The sequence below is a fragment of the Stenella coeruleoalba genome, assembly GCF_951394435.1.
Source record: "Stenella coeruleoalba genome assembly, chromosome: 11".
NCBI classification, from domain to species: domain Eukaryota; kingdom Metazoa; phylum Chordata; class Mammalia; order Artiodactyla; family Delphinidae; genus Stenella; species Stenella coeruleoalba.
Window position 1 is genome coordinate 99877023 of NC_137157.1, and position 17033 is coordinate 99894055.

Here is a 17033-nt window from a genome sequence, read left to right on the forward strand (position 1 = left end):
ATACTTAGATTTTGAAAGGTAATCCAGTATATAAACTGCATATTGTGTAATACTCCCATTGGAATCTGGACAATACCCAGTAATCAAACATATTAAATCTGTAGCAAAACATAGGAATATTCGTATTAAATTGGATAAATAAATGGTAAATAGCCTCGTAGCAGTTGAGTCAGGTTTTTCCATTAAGCTTGGAGAAAAATTTAGTCTTTTTAAAGCTCTTTGGATTTCAGAATATTGGATAAGGAATTGTGAAACCTGTATTATACAGTTCATAAAAGTGAATGAATTAGAGTTATGTGTATCAGTGTGGATAAATCTCAAACACGTTTTTAAAAAATTGAAGTACTGTTGACATATAACATTATATTAGTTTCAATATTTTGCTGTTGGGTTACAGTACAAAATGATCAACACACTGGGTCTGGTTAACATCCATCACCACACATGGTTACAAAGAACTTTTTTTTGGGATGAGAACTTTTAAGATCTACTCTTTTAGCAACTTTCAAATATGTAATACAGTGTTATTAACTATAGTCACCATGCTGTACATTATGTTCCCAGGACTTATTTATTTTTATAACTGGAAGTTTGTACCTTTTGACTCCCTTTACCCATTTCACCCACTCCCTGTCTCCCACCTCTGGCAACCACCAATCTGTTCTCTATCTGTGAGCTTGTGGTCCGCCCCCTCCCCCCGAAATGGTAAGATCTTATTTTTTTTTTATGGCTGAATAATAATATATACATATATGTGTATAGATATACACACCACATTTTCTTTATCCATTCATCCATTGATGGACACTTAGGTTGTTAACGTATCTTGGGTATTATAAATAATGCTGCAGTGAACATGGGGGTGTGGATATCTTTTTGAGTTAGTATTTTTGTTTTCTTTGGATAAAATCTCAGAAGTGGAATTGCTGGATCTAATGGCAGTTCTATTTTTAATTTTTTGAGGAACCTCCATTACTGTTTCCCATAGTGGCTATACCAGTTTACATTCTCAGGCACATTATGTGAGTAACATAAGCAATTTGCAAAGAGAATCAAGAACAGATGACATCACTTATGTGAATTTTAAATAAGCAACAGTGAGGGGTGGGGGAGAGAGAGAGATATTTGAAGCAAATAAGGCAAATTGTTAATGGTGATTTCCATGCGTTGTTGTATATTTGAATGAGTCTCTGTAGCCCCCAGCTTCTGCTTTCTTCTCTAACCTTTTTAAGAATGCAGGGTTACAATTGGATTAGGTGATAGAGCATAATACGTGTTGGAACTGGAAGTATTCTTAAAAATCAACTAAATTATCCTTTCTTTTAAGTGAAGTCATTCCTACTTGTTAAGAAGTTTTCTTGAATATTTATTTACTTTTCCCTTTTCAGACCTATACCTGTTACTTTTTTCTGTTTTAATTAATTAATTTATTTTAAATTTATTTTTATTTTTGCGGTACGCGGGCCTCTCACTGTTGTGGCCTCTCCCGTTGCGGAGCACAGGCTCCGGACGCGCAGGCTCAGCGGCCGTGGCTCATGGGCCCAGCCGCTCCGCGGCATGTGGGATCCTCCCGGACCGGGGCACGAATCCGTGTCCCCTGCATCGGCAGGCAGACCCTCAACCACTGCGCCACCAGGGAAGCCCTAATATATTTATTTTTTTGTTGGAGTATAGTTTACATACAGCAAAATACATGGATCTTCAGTATCATAGTTCCATGAGTTTTGACAAATGCCAGTAGTCATATAATGCAGTCTTATGAAGATATAGAACATTTCCATCATCCCATAAAGTCCCCTTGAGCTCCTTCCCAATCAGTATTTTCCCTGCCCTCAACACATAGATGGTGTTCTAATTCCTTTCACTTTAGATTAGTTTTGCCTGCTCTAGAACCTCCTATACATGGAACCATATAGTCTGTACTCTGTTGTGTTTGGCTTCTTTTGCTCGGCGTACTATTTTTTTTAAGTTTATTCGTGTTGTTCATGTATCCATAGTCATCCTAATATTGAGTCGTTTTCATTGCATGGATATTGCATAATCAGTTTATCCATTCTCCTGTTGATGGGGTTGTTTCCAGTTTTGGCTCTTATGAATAAAGCGGTTGTAAACATTTTTATACAGATGTGTTTGTGGCCATGTTTTTATTTCTCTTGCGGAAATATCTAGAAGTGGAATCGCTGGGTCATAGGGTAAGTGCATGTTTAACTTTCCCCTAAAAGTATGCAGTCAGCTGAAGTGAAGTGAAAGATTTTGTGGTCATAGACCTAAGTATTCAAATTGAAAATATAACGTGATGAGTAAATATGGATATAGGAGATAAATGAAAATAATGGTAACACATGTATTTACTGGCGTTTATGTGATAAAATTGGTGAGAGTCAAGAAAACAAATGTATTTTCCTTTTAAATACCCCATGAAGATACCACATGGTTTTATTTCCTCTCAACATGCTGCTAAAACATGAAGCAATCTTTTGTATTGTCTGTTTAGTACCTAAATTAATTTTCAAAAAAATTTTATTAATTTTTAAAGATTTCTTTTATCTACTTAACATTTTTACAGAAGCATGTGCAAAAGAGTCTTAGGTATGCCTTATTTGATGGTTGCCATGGAAAATTTAAGGGATTGTGTACAAAAAAATTATATTTATACCTTGGTGTTTTGCTTTCGAAACAATTATGGTTTTCTCCGTAATAGTTTGACTTTTTATTGTTATTTTATCCCCAGATGCTTCTTTGGCTTTATTTATCAAGATTCTCTTTCTCTCTCTTTTTAATTACACTTTTTAAAGATTTGTTCCTTGTAGAGAAATGCAGTTAAATTTTATATGTTGATCTTATATGCGCCAGTCTTGCTAAACTCTTTTTAAAAATATATTTATTTATTTATTTATTTTATTTTTGGCTGTGTCAGGTCTTAGTTGCTGCACACGGGATATTCCTTGCGGCATGCAGGATCTTTCGTTGCGGTGCACGGGCTCCAGAGCATGTGGGCCCTGGTGGGTTCTGTAGTTGTGGCACGTGCTGAGTTGCCCTGTGGCATGTGGGATGCAGAACTCGCGTCCTCTGCATTAGAAGGTGGATTCCTAACCACTGGACCACCAGGGAAGTCCCTTGCTGGACTCTTAATGATACAGATATTTTGTCTGTAATTTCTTCTGAGTTTTCATCCTGTAAAATGACTGTTCCTTGTTTTCTAATTCTTATACCTTTGATTTCCTTCTCTTGTCTTACTGCACTTGGTCTTAGTATCTCTAGAACAAAATATAACAGTGGACTATTGTAGTCTATCAGTTGCCTAGTGTAGATTTGATTTTTACAAGAAAGCCCATTATTAAAGATGTAAGTCTTGAAAAAAAATGTGAGTAATTTGGTCGGTTTATTCTGGTTAGCTGATGTTCTTTGTATATGTTCTATGCTATTTTCTCCTCAAGACAGAATTATTTATGTAAATAATTTTGGTGGGCTTCATTTCAATTTAACACAGTTTAGTGATAGTGTGTGTGAAAGCATCTTAAACAATGGCAGTGTACACGACTGCTTTTCTGTAAGACTGTAAGGTCATGATCTCTTTGTACTCTCCCTCAATATCAGTCTTCCTTGCCTCTTCTCTTTCTCTGGAGGAAAAGGAGGGGAAAAAAAGGAGAAGGGAATTCTATAGCTTCTGGAAAGCTTTGGGCACACAGTGACTTCAGTGTTGACATAGCTCTGTGAGACACAGACATTAGCCCCTGTTAGCTTTATGCCATGCGCTGCAGCTGAATGTCAGCAGGGACCGCCCCCCCCCCCCCCCCAACAGCCAAGCTGCTGCCTCCGGTGTGTGTTTATTCAGCTGAATCCACTCCGAGTTGCAGCATTGCCAGGGTTAACTCTTAACATGTTCACAGCTGATAGGTATCGCTTAACTCTTCTTTCTTTACCCTTATTTCTTCTTGATTTATAAACTAGTATTTCAGGGACTAAATCTGGGAATTTTGTTAACCTCATTGATGTCTGTTGCAGGTGCTTGAAACTTTTGGGTTGTAGAGCATGAAGAAAGAAGTGAGCTTGATACTTAAAATGCTGCTAGACTGAACAGTACCTTTATGGTCGCTTGTATTTAATTCTGCCATTGCTTTGTTAGTACTGAGCATTCTCAAGTAAACACTATGGAAATGGTTACTATAGGATCCCTCTGCTGGTTGATTTTACTTTTAAGGTTAAAAAAAATTTTTATTTTGATGTTATTTTTTAATGGAATGACGTCTTCAACCCTGACATTGCTTAGTGTGATATTTTTACTATTGTAATATCTGGTTTGGGATATTATCTTTTCTTCTTTCTGTACTTTTCTTCCTCCACCCATTCCTTCCTCTCTGTTTTTGCCTTTTGTTCAGTTTGAGAGTCAGACAGGCTTTCTAGAGGAGATAATGCCTGATCTAAGGATGAAAGGACAGGTAGGATTCAGCTGGGAGTGAAAGTGAGGGAACGGGTAGAGGATACTCTTTAAGTAGAGGCTAAGGGGTAAGTGAATGGTATGGGAGTTTGGGTAACTGAAAGCTCTTTGGCATTTCTAGAACTTGTACTAAAATCAGTTTATTGTCACTTGAGTTGTCTTTATGAGCACACAATAATAGAATGTATTAATGACCGTGGGACTTGCCCATTTTGATAGTATTTTCCTTTATTCTTTCATTTCTCTTCTGGGTTACGCTGGCATAAAGGCAGATGTTCTTTTTTCTCTCCTGGATTCAGTAGCAGAGAGTAGCTGCTAGGAATCTGGAATAATTGCTTGTTCATTTTCTTGACTCTGACATCTTTTTTAGAGGAGAATAAGCTCAAAGTAGCATTCATTTAAACAATTTAATCTATCCATTTGAATTCTGGTGTGGTGGTTTCTTGCATTGCAGTATGTCTCTTGCTTGTGTTTAGATCAGTCTGAGAACTTGGTTTTGGTTTAATATTTGAGAGTTTACAGTGTGCTTTGCTGCACAGAAAATAAATCCTTGTCATCAACTGAAAGAATCAACGGAAAGAATACTAGACGAATGATCAGATGAAATGAATTACCTTAGAGGCTCTTCCTTTGTCTCAGTCTTGGAAATTCAGACTCATTAAAAAACTTTGAGCTTCTTCTAAAATGATAGAAATTAGAATACTTTCTTTTCATATTAAAGATTCATGAATCCATATCATAGTGATCTTGTAGAATCTAAACTTCATTTGAGTATGTTGCATATATAATGAGTGCTTTTATATGTCCCATTTCTCCTTCTTGAATATTCTTAATTTAAATTTATAATAAGGTGTAGTGCTGGTGTGTGAGTGTGTATAGAGCTATTAAGTTTTACCACTTTGTACGCTCTGTTTTTGGACAAGAACTCTATCCTACACTTTTTGTGTATGTTGTATAGTATTAAAAGTATAAAAGATACTTGTTGACAGTTTATTATTTGAAAATGCTTCTCTTCACTTCAGATCAAACACAAATAAATCCAGAGTGTATAATTAACATTTTTTAAAAAATTAGGATTGCATTTAGTATTTTGGCCAGTTTGTATTTGAGATAGAATTTTTTTTGTGTTAGCTGGTAAGGAACTAATTGTTACAGAATGAGAGTAATTCTCTCTGTTGTAGGGGAAAGATATAATTTTCCAGGGACTTGATTTGCATCTACTATCTAGTAGCCATTTACTTTCAAAATAATGCGTGACAATTTGTTTTTGTCAGTCTTTCATCAAAAATTTATTGAGCACTTATTATACCAAACACTGTGCCGTGCCCCTGAGTAAAAAGATGAAAGTCCCAAGTTCTAGAAAGTTTTTCTTGAAGACAGATACAAAGAAATAAATTGCAGATTGGGCTGGTAAGTGCTCTTCTTAGGGACACATACGGTACAGCACAGATCAGAACATCACAGGGCCTGAGGATCGACTTGGGTGATGTTAGTAAGAATTATTATAAACTCTTTTGCATTTTGCATTGATAAAGTTTACTCAATGTATGTATTTACATGTTTCAGGAAAAAAATCGGTCTTAATTTAACATAATAGGATGCAGTACTGGTATTTTTTCTAATGGTTATCTTGACAAATAGTGCATTGAACTCTCTGGGATGCAGTATAATGTTTGTGATGATGACCATTTTCATGTATCCATAATATTCTTTTTCTGTAACTAAAAATAGCTCTAGACTCCATGGTTCTGTCATTTTAGAAATCAGGATAAACTGGATCAAAGCATTCTCTTGTTCAGAGAAACTAATGGAAGTTTTGCCTCAGAAGAGCTTCTGATATTTGTCTAAAATATATGAAGCATTGTTGTGATCTTTTGTTGTTTTTGAGATGTATTTTTCTAAAAAAAAGATCATAAACCCTATCAGAGATTTAAGAATTTTCATTACTGTTGTTCACAACATCCTGCCATTTCATTGAGATACAGCTTGGTGTAATTTCAGCACAATCCTTGAACTAAATTTTAAGCTGTTATTTTTCCAGTCTTCCAGCTCAAGCTGAGTGTTAGAGTGAGCAGAAGTAGACTAGTGAGTGTTGGTGTACAATTTGGAATGTGAGAAGTGTGAGATCATTTTGGAGAGTGTCATGAGCAGAATTCCCAAATAGAAATTTTCCTAATATCTGACAACTGAGCTGAGATCGTCCTACTAAATTCAGCATGTCTGTTTTTGGTCGATCATGGTAAATGTCTGTGATATGTGCAGATATGCTCACTTTATCTTCAGTACGAATGTGCTAGAGAAAGGGCAGGCTGGCTTATTGCCTGCTGCTTCTTTCTTCTCCCAAGGGAGTTGGCAGGAATTTTTATAAAGTGAATCTAGCTTGAATGTAGCCCAAAGAAGGGGCGCTGATTCCGATTACGACGGAGAAGATTGCTGTGTAGCTTTCTCGGCTACCAGTCAGAGCATCATTTTAATTCTATATTCTAGTAAAATGAGTGCAAGCAGAGCTGGAGAAGCAGGGCACATTAGTCGTTGTATTTTCTTTCTTCACCAAAACAGTGCTTGCCATACTAGTATAATCACAAGTGCTAAAGTGTATGTGAGACTGTTAGCTGTCGTCAACATCTGTTTCTCTTGATTTGAATGAATTTGGTGATGAGTGTCCAGAAAAGGAGGGACGGTTGTACCTAGAAATCAGTTTCGCTGTTGAATTTAACTTCTGATATTTCCCTGTGGGATAAACTTGCTCAGGATTTATTTGGATTTTTTTGACTTCCAAAGGTAAAGAATGAAACTGGGGGTTGATTATAGGCTTCAGAGAATTAGCATTTTGACACATCTTTTTATTAAGGATTTTGAACTCCAACAACTGTTGAGAATCTTTGCAGCATGATGCGGGTAGTTAAATTTATTTAAAGAATCATATTCATGAATTCAAATACCTGATAATTTTATTGTAAATTTATTTTTCGTAAGAAAAAGCCAGTGCTTTTCGAGAGTTTGAAGACTGCCATAATTGAAAGTTCACTACTTGCTAAGCATAATACCAAACCAGAAACTACAAAAGAAGAGGTTCTTATCTTTGCACTAAAAAAATTCTCTATTTAAGTTGCCATAAACTATGTTAAAAGAAAAATGACAGATTTGGAAATATATTTGTAACATGCACAGCAGGCAAAAGGTTGTTTTCCAAATATAAAAAGATATTAAAGTGGATTAGGAGAAAGGTTAAATGTCCCCAAAACAAAATGAACAAAGAACAAGGACAGATGAGTCACAAAGGAAGGAATACAAAGCACCTGTAGATATGTGACTAGATATTCAGTCTTACTTGTAATCAAAGAAAAGCCCAGAAAAGAAAGAGAAGAAAGAAAATACCCAGTTGTCAAAGGTATAGGAAAGTGCTCAGACATCGTTTGGTGGAAGTTTAAACTGTACAGACCCTTTTAGAGGTAATTTGTTGTGTGTATTAAAATCATAACTGCATACCCTCTGATCCAGGACTTCCACCTTTCAGAATTTATCTCCAGGAAAAATTCGGATAGATGTGCAGAAATATACATGTGAAGGTGCCCGTTATAATAGTGGAAAATGAGAACCAAACTAAATATTTATCAATAGTTATAAGTAAATCATTTAATATCAACACGTTGGAATTCTATGGCAGGCTTATTTTTTCCCCAGTGTTTAAAATTGTTGTAAAATACAGCTTACATTCACCATGTTAAATTTACCATCTTAACCGATTTTCAGGTGTACAGTTCATAAGGTACATTCATATTGTTTTGCAACCATCACCACCATCCATCTCCACAGCTCTTTTCATCCTGTAAAACTGAATCTCTGCACCCATCAGACAATCACTCCCTGCCTCCCGTCTCCCCAGCCCCTGGCAACCACTCTTGTGCTTCCTGTCTCTGTGAGGTAGACTGCTCTAGGGACCCTCATGTAAGTGGACTCGTGTAATATTTGTCTTTTGTGACGGGCTTATTTCATTTGGCGTAGTGTCCATCCATGTTGCAGCGTGTGTCAACATTTCCTTCCTTTTTGAGGCTGAAAAATATCATTAGGCATTTTTTAAAATTTAATTTTTGTGTGGGTAGTACATACATTTAGTTCAAATTCAAGAGGAGGGTTAGGAGGAGAGAAAGATGGGAAGTGGCTGGGAAGTGACTGCAGATGTATATGGGATTTCTCTTAAGGGGTGATGGCAGTGTTCTAGAATTAGATAGTAGTGATCGATGCATGACTTTTTTTATTTTTTTGAACATTTACACGAGTTTATTTCAATCTTTCTTTTTGCATAACTTTTAATATGCTGAAAACTGCTGAATTACACACTTTAAACCGGCAAACTTTATGGTATATGTGAATTATGTCTCAATAAAGCTATTACTAAAAAATTTTCAATGTCAGTTACACCTCAGTTAAAAAAAATTTTTATGTGGAATAGAATAAAGTTTTCTTACATGTTGTCCCTCAGTGATTCCAGTCCGTTCCTCCCTTCCTCCCTTCTTGCCTTCCTCTGTTCCCCCAAATTAATTATTTCTTGTGTAACATTACAGAAGTATTTTTATTTCTTATGATATTTTTTATTTATAGTAAATAGTAAATATTTATTGTTCCCTCCCTTTTAACCAAAGTGGTAGCAAATTGAACACAGCCAAGCAGGCATCTCTGAAGTCTTTTCTCTTATTTTTAAAGGTAAAAATGTCTCTTTTTATTGATTACTTGCTTACTGTAGGGGATTTAGATAGTAGAAAAAAGTATGAAGAAAAATGTAAAATCTGCCCATACCCAGACACTGGTAATTGTTTGCATCCTTTTAGACTTTTCTCTGCATGTATATACTTTTTTTTAAAAATTAATTAATTTTATTTTTGGCTGTGTTGGGTCTACATGTATATACTTCTTAAAAATTAGAATCGCGATCATCCTATACTTGCTATTATATATCTGCTTCTTTACACTTAATATGTTGTAACTGTAGTTTTTATCAGTAAATATAAATCTACATTTAAAAAAATTAATGCATAGTATTAAACTGGGTGGACATTTCTCATTTACTTAACTCATCACCTATTAATATCCATTTAGGTTGTTTCTAATTTTGTCACTGGTATAAACAACAATGAGCGTCTTTGTACACTTGCCAGATCGTTTCCTTGAGATATTTACTGCTGTTTTGCAGTTTGCCAAAAGTTTTAAACAATGTATGTTTTAACATATATGCCACAAAGATTTCAATGATACTATTAGCTCTTTGAAAAGATGGTGCAGGCATTTATATCCTCATTTTAAATATGAGGAACCTGAAACCCAGAAAGAAGGCGATGTGTTCCAAATCAGGTTGCTCTTCAGTGTGAGAGCTGGAACTAAAACTCATGTCTTCTGACTGTGGGTTAGTTTCCTTCCACTGCGGCACACTGCCAGACCTTGAATACCTTGAATACAAAGAGTGATTTTCTATTGTTGCTTCTTCATTTCTAAAAACATGATTCTTGATGTAACTTCCTTTTAGGTTCTTTGTATAATGTTCTAGAATTTATCCATTCAGATTAAAGGTTCATATACCTTCGTTAGGGATACAGGCTAAAGATATACCGTCGAAACATTTTACTAGCTTATCTGCACTAACATTTTCATTTAATTACTCAAATTACTCACTTATATTGTTATCTTCTGTATAAATAGCTCACACAGCCTCAGTTTTTTCTGTTTTGTTTTTAAAGCTTCAAGTTATCTTATTACCTTTGGGTACTAGCTTCAGTGGGCTGCGAGAATTGCTTTAATTCGAATGCCAGCTCTGTTACTTACTGTGTGATCTTGGGGTGAGTTATTTAAGTCTCTGCATGCATGGTGTCATCATCAATAAAATTCGAATAATAGTACATGTGTTATAGTGAGGATTAAATGAATTAACACATGAGGAGTGCAAAGCACGTTCTGGCATGCACTCATATGTTTATTATTTAATGTGCTGACTTAATTGTAAAACACTTAAAAGTCATTTTGTATTTTGACATCCTTTGTTTTTTGGTGAAATTTTTTGTATAATGTGTCCGTATTCCTATAGATTTTCCCTCTCCTCACCTTCAGTTCCATGTAATACCTTCTGTTAATCTTGAACAGTGTCTTTATTTAGTCAAGCAAAGTGAGGAGCTGCCAGACTTACCTTGTTTCCTGTTGGTAATAAACACAAATTAAATTACTGACATTTTACAGATTATCTCAATCATTTTTAAAGACAGTGTAAAACAGAATAATGTGACTCCTCATTTGCTAAATGCAGGGTTCTGAGAGCTGTGGTAGCGGCTTTCTCACTCCCCGTAATCTGCTTTGTTTCTGCTACTTGAGGAGGAAAGCTCATTTGGGTTTTCCTTTTTGTCTTTATACCAGCACATGCAAATGACAATCCAGGCTCTCCAGGATGAATTGCGGATCCAGAGGGACCTGAACCAGCTGTTTCAACAGGATAGTAACAGTAGGACTGGTGAGCCTTGTGTGACAGAGCTGACGGAGGAGAACTTTCAGAGGCTGCACACTGAGCACGAGCGGCAGGCCAAGGAGCTGTTCCTCCTTCGAAAGACTCTGGAGGAGATGGAGCTGCGGATTGAGACTCAGAAGCAAACCCTGAACGCTCGGGACGAATCCATCAAGAAGCTCCTGGAGATGTTGCAGAGCAAGGGGCTTTCTGCTAAGGCTACTGAGGAGGACCATGAGAGAACAAGGAGACTGGCAGAGGCAGAGATGCACGTCCACCACCTCGAAAGCCTTTTGGAGCAGAAGGAAAAAGAGAACGCTCTGTTGAGAGAGGTGAGTGGCCACTTTCTCAGTTGTTACGACTGTCTTTTTTTCCTAATTAGTCAGCATTTTGACCTAGATAAATTTATATGCTCTCCTGAACTAGTGCAAGGGAATTTCTTCTTTCTCACCTAAATTCTGCACTGATTTCTGTTCTGATTTGCTGTCTTGTACGAGATGACATTGGCTGGCATGTATACTGGCTTAATACCTTTCTTGGTTTTTTTTTCCCCCTCCTGATTTCTGTAGACTCATTTTGTTGCTAGAGGGGCACAGAATTTTCTTGATTTGTTTTTCATCTCTTGATTTGTTCATAGAGACACACACAACAAAACCAGAATTAGAGTAGCTAACTACTGCTCAATTTTAAAATATTAATAATTGAAAGTAAGCGATTCCCTCATTTTCGGTGTGCTTATAAAGTCCTAGGCAGCAGTAATGGATGTTTGCCCTGTGGTTTCCATGGAAACTGTTGTCTTGCTGTAAAAGATACGTGATAGAAATTATTTGCTGGGCTTCCCTGGTGGCATAGTGGTTAAGAATCCGCCTGCCAATGCAGAGGTCACGGGTTCGAGGCCTGGTCCGGGAAGATCCCACATGCCGCGGAGCAACTAAACCTGTGCACCACAACTGCTGAGCCTGTGCTCTAGAGCCCTCGAGCCACAGCTACTGAGCCCATGTGCCTGGAGCCCGTGCTCCGCAACAAGAGAGGCCACCACAATGAGAGGCCCGCGCACCGCAATGAAGAGTAGTCCCCGCTCGCCGCAACTAGAGAAAGCCCGCGTGTAGCAACGAAGACCCAATGCAGCCAAAAATAAATAAATAAAATTAAAAATATATATATTTGCTGCCCTGGAGGCACAGCTAGAGGGAATGATACAGAGGTATGCTGTCACTTATTTTTAGAGAGGAACCTCAGACTTCAGCTGACCACTGTGACTACTGATAATTTTTCACTTTTCTATGTAATGCTTCATTTTAAGAAAGCTTAAGTGAAGAATTCATCTTACATTGAATTAAAAAAAAATGACAGCTCTACTTCCGTATATGAGGTCAGAGTCTTCAGATAATTTTCACATTTGGTTAGGGGGAAAAAAAAATCTCAGAACTATTTTAGTGCCAGTCTGAATAATCCCTTTTTAAATGAAGTGTGAGGAAGGCAGTGAAAAGCAGCAAAGCAGCAACTTCCCCTGATGACGGAAGCGGTCTGTATCTGCTCTCTGCAATGTGGTAGCCACTGGCTACATGTGACTGTTGAGTAGTGGAAATGCGGTTAGTGTGACTGAGGAACTGAATTTTAAATTTTATTTAAATATAACTAATTTAAAATTAAATTAATTAATCAAATTTAAATTTAAGTATCTCTGTGTAGGTAGTGGCTACTGTATTAGGTAGTGCAGATGCATAATGTAATGTTACCCGCTTTTCTTAATAATTTGTCTTGACCATCTTTCTTTGTCAGTACATGTAGAGTTTTGTAATTTCAATTGAACTTATAATGTTCTGTTGCATTTATATATATTTCTTACTGTTGAAAATTTAGACTACTGTTAATTTTTCATTATTATGAAACTGTGCTGCAGTGAATATCCCTATCCATATATCCCTGTACATTAATTTTTTTCTTTAGCATAAATTTCCAGAAATGAATCTGCTCAGCGTGTGTACGTTTTCAAAACTCTGAATATCAGTCTTGTCTCCCAGAGTGATTGGACCAGTTTATCCTCCCAGAAGCATATACTGTATTCTTACGGTTAATCTGCAGCTGTGTATGTTACAATCTTCAAATTACTGGACTGTATTGTTTTAGAAAATTTTCTATCAACCATTACTGTGTTGTAGGCACTATCCTGAGTTTCTTTCAGTTTACTTTAAAGAGTTTATATTTTAATGAGGTAACCTGGAGCCAGGCCATAGAACGTTGTTAGAGAAGGTGTGATCATCTCAAATCAAATCACATGCAGCAGGAAAACCCTACCAGCATCGTGATGAACTTTGAATGTTATGTTTTTACTCCTTCTGTTCTGAATATTTCAACTTCTGCCCATTTATTTTTGAGTTTTAGAGTTAATAAATAGTGAATAGTTAAGGATTATGAAAAGCCACAGTGTTATTCTGGCAGAGAACAACCAGAAATATGGTGAATTTGAACAAGTAGTAGGAAAAAAAATGAATTTAAGACTAATTTTGAAGTAACAAGCTCTACAAATATTAAGTCCCACTTCTGAACATAATGTGGAAAGAAATATAGGCCTTGTCGGTTGTATCAATACACAATTCCAGTTGCTATTAGTAATGTAGCATCATCTTACAGGAAACACAGTCCTATGGATTAAAATTATTTAAGAGCAAGTAGAAGTGATTACTTCAGGAACACATGTTTAGAATGCTGGTTCCCCTTTCTTTTTCTCCTACTTGCCTTCAAGACTTAGCTCAAATTTCAGTTCTTCTGTGAATTCTTCCTTGTGCAGCTCTATACATATATGTAGATGAGCCAGTAATATTATAGTATACTTCCATGTGTGTTTCTTCATTGTTCACTTAATTTTTTGCACCAAGGATGTGGAGATATATATATATATATATATGTATGAAATTTTATCTTGTCAGTGTCTAACAAATGCACAGTGGGTACTCAAGAAATGTTGGTTGAATAAGTTGAAATGTAGGGAAAGAAGTTTACGCCTGGAGCTTACAGAAAGAAGGATAGCTTTTCCAATTCTTTTTTCTCCAGTGTGACCACTGGGTACTCAAACCTAACGAAGGTTAGAAAACAAACTAAAACCCCAAACCAGTTTTGCTTATGAGTTTAGATGTAGAAGTTATAAATAAGATATTGGCAGATAAAATCAGCATTATGATAAAAGGATAATATTCTGACCCAAAGGAGTTTATTCTAGCAATCCAGAACGGCTCAATATGGCATTCACAGTTATGATTTGTAAGAGGTGAAAGGAAAAGACCACCTTGTAGTGTTTGATAGCTGTCTCAAAGACATTAGATAAAATGTTACAGACACTTTGAAAACTAAACCAAGTGAACTAAAAATAAGAATTGAGTGACACTTTTATAGCATGATTTAAATAAAACAACTCAGTAAATGTGTATTATAAACATATTTTAAACTAGTAGCCAGAATTGTGCTTACTCTGACGTACACTAAGACGCATCCATTAAAGTTAAGGAGAGGCAAAGACAGCTGTGTTCATCAGTATTTACATTATTCTGGAAGTGTTAGGCAGTGCCGTTAGATAAGGAAAATGAAATAATAATATCAGTAACGGTAATGGAAAGGATAGGGCTAAATTTTCATTACAATGTAGATGGGAACATTAATATAAAGATGCTGCTTTCCCCCAACTCTGTGAATTTAATGTAATCCCGATAGGAATATTCTTGACACGTGCCCAAATGATGTTGCAGTTTCTTTGCAAGAAGAACAGTGCGGGGACACTTGTTTAAGCAGCTCACGATACATGTGTTTTAAACCCAGTGATATTAAAATGTGTGGTACTGGCACAGTAATAGATGGCTAGATTGGTGAGACGGAATAGAACCCAGAAATAATAGAGTTTTAAGCATATGATGCCTGTTTGGGGATAATCGCCATCTATTTGGAAAACAGTACATAGTTACATCAAGTGAAGTTCTAGGTGAAATAAAGAGCTACGTCTTAAAAAATAACAACTAGAAGAGAATGTAAGAAAAAAGTTTTAATACAATCTTGAGACAGGAAAGAATCTTTTATTGCCATAGCAAGAGCCTTAAACAATTAAATTTGTGTATGTTAGAAAATACAGGCAACAGAAGCTAAAATGGTAATTTGGAGTAAAGCTTTGTAACATTGTGGCTCGATGTTTCGTTTCCAGAGTGACAAGGTGCTAGAGGCACTCGGCACAGCCTTTCTTTGCTCATTACTCAACAAACATCCATTGAGCTTCTAGAATGTATGTGACCTTGGGATACACGCTGGGTATACATTTTTCATGTCAGAACACATGGTCCGTGCCCTCCTAGAACTTAGAAATCTGGTGAGAGACAATAAACTGATAATTATGAGAGGAAATAAATTAGTTGAGTCTAATTATGTTGGGAGAGGGGATAAACAGGGTAAGCATCTTTGAGGAGGTGCCCTTTAAGGGAGATCTGAACAAAGTTGAAACAGTCTTGCTGAGCATTTGGGTAAAATCATTTCATGAAGAAGGTTAACAGTTTCAAAGGCCTGATGAGAAGGAGTTTTCAGGAGACAGTAAGGAGACTAGAGGACAAAAGCATATTGTTTAAGGGGAAGACAGGCATGAGATGAGCGGTTAAAGAGGTAGCCAGGGCCAGAGTCACTCATTCCATTCATCAGATATTTATTGGGCACTAACCCATGTGCAGAGCACAGGGAAATACAGTAGCAGTGAACAAAACAGAAATCCATGCCCTCTAGGAGACAAAGCACTTGCTTCAGGATCCCTGCAGGTAATGCAACAATTTTATTCAAAGTACAAAAGAAAACTGCACCAATGTTTAATCAAGGGAGTGATCTAGTATAGCTTTTAAAACTTACTCTGGCTGTGTTGAGAATAAATGGGGGAGGGAGAATTACGAGTGAACAAGGAAGTCTAAAGAACTTAACAACTGTAGGTTGGGTGAGTGGTGACTTGAAATGGCTATTGTACATTATATCACTCGTGTGTCAAGAAAGGCAGAAAGAATTGAGAGCTGGCAACACTGGGGTATCCATAGGTTTTATTATTATTGGATTATTGTCCATCTTTTAAAGAAGCGGGTTTTCATCAATTCCAAGGCTCATAGCTTTTCCCATCTCAACAGTATGAAATTGAGTTAACAAGTCTTATCCTTGATGGCATCTTAAAATCTCTGTCATCAAGGCCGCAGTCCTGCTCTATTTGTTTGCCTGTGTACTCACAAACAGTTAACAGCTGCTCATTTTAGTCAATGTTGTGAGCATTTTTGCTATTTCTCATGTTAACTTTAGCTGTTGTTCATTATGTCTTCAGTAATATTATGCTGTGAATCAGCATTGAAACAAACAGTTATTGGTATGGAGAAAGTTATAAAACAGTTCAAAATGATATATGATTAAACTTTATGGTTAAATAAGTAAAAAAGGGTCTTGCAATCAGTATAAAATAAAAATTCTGAATGATAGAAGCTTGGGTCATGGTTTATTTGGAGGCATTTCCTTCTTTTCTTTCCAGCACATTAAACAGTGGTTTGCCTTACAATCAGTGGCATCTTAGATTTGATGAAATACAGTAACATTAAAATGGCATTCATATCCAGGAACATCTGTGATTAGTTTTCCATTTTGTTTATGAACATGATTCTGTAGCTAGCGGGTAAATAATTCCCCCAAATAAAAGCCAAAGAAGAGAAACAAAAATTAAATTAAGCATTGTATTTTCTGTTTGTACTGAAATTACATTGTTACGTGACTTATTGTTAGATTTTGTATTGTTTACTGGAGTGCCTTTCCTTTGACGGATAGAAGCGTGAAGACATCTATTGGACACATACTGAACTACAGTCAAGACGTGGTTAGTGCCTGGGGCCAGGCGTATGGAGTTTTAACAGGCTTTACAGGTGATTCTGTGATACACCAAACTTTGGTTCTCAGTCTGTTGGCAGAACATACCTGAATTGGCTATGGAATTTTTGGATCGGCTATCCATGTGCATACCAAGCATTGTCTATAGGCTGAATAAATATTTCAGTTCTATATGTGCTCCTGTTTTTTTGAAATGTAGATCCTATTGTGATGAATAAAATACTAATTTGT

The 17033-nt window shown here is 36.4% G+C and overlaps 1 protein-coding gene across 12 annotated transcripts in view; it reads left to right on the forward strand.

Moving 5' to 3' along the window:
- The window catches only part of ERC1 (ELKS/RAB6-interacting/CAST family member 1), a 399110-nt gene that overhangs the window by 74430 nt on the left and 307647 nt on the right, over nucleotides 1–17033 (forward strand). For all 12 annotated transcript variants that reach the window (XM_079937377.1, XM_079937384.1, XM_079937381.1 and 9 more), the window contains exon 3: nucleotides 10838–11254. In XM_079937377.1, coding sequence (XP_079793503.1) covers nucleotides 10838–11254 — 417 coding nt within the window. The remainder of the gene's footprint in view (nucleotides 1–10837; nucleotides 11255–17033) is intronic.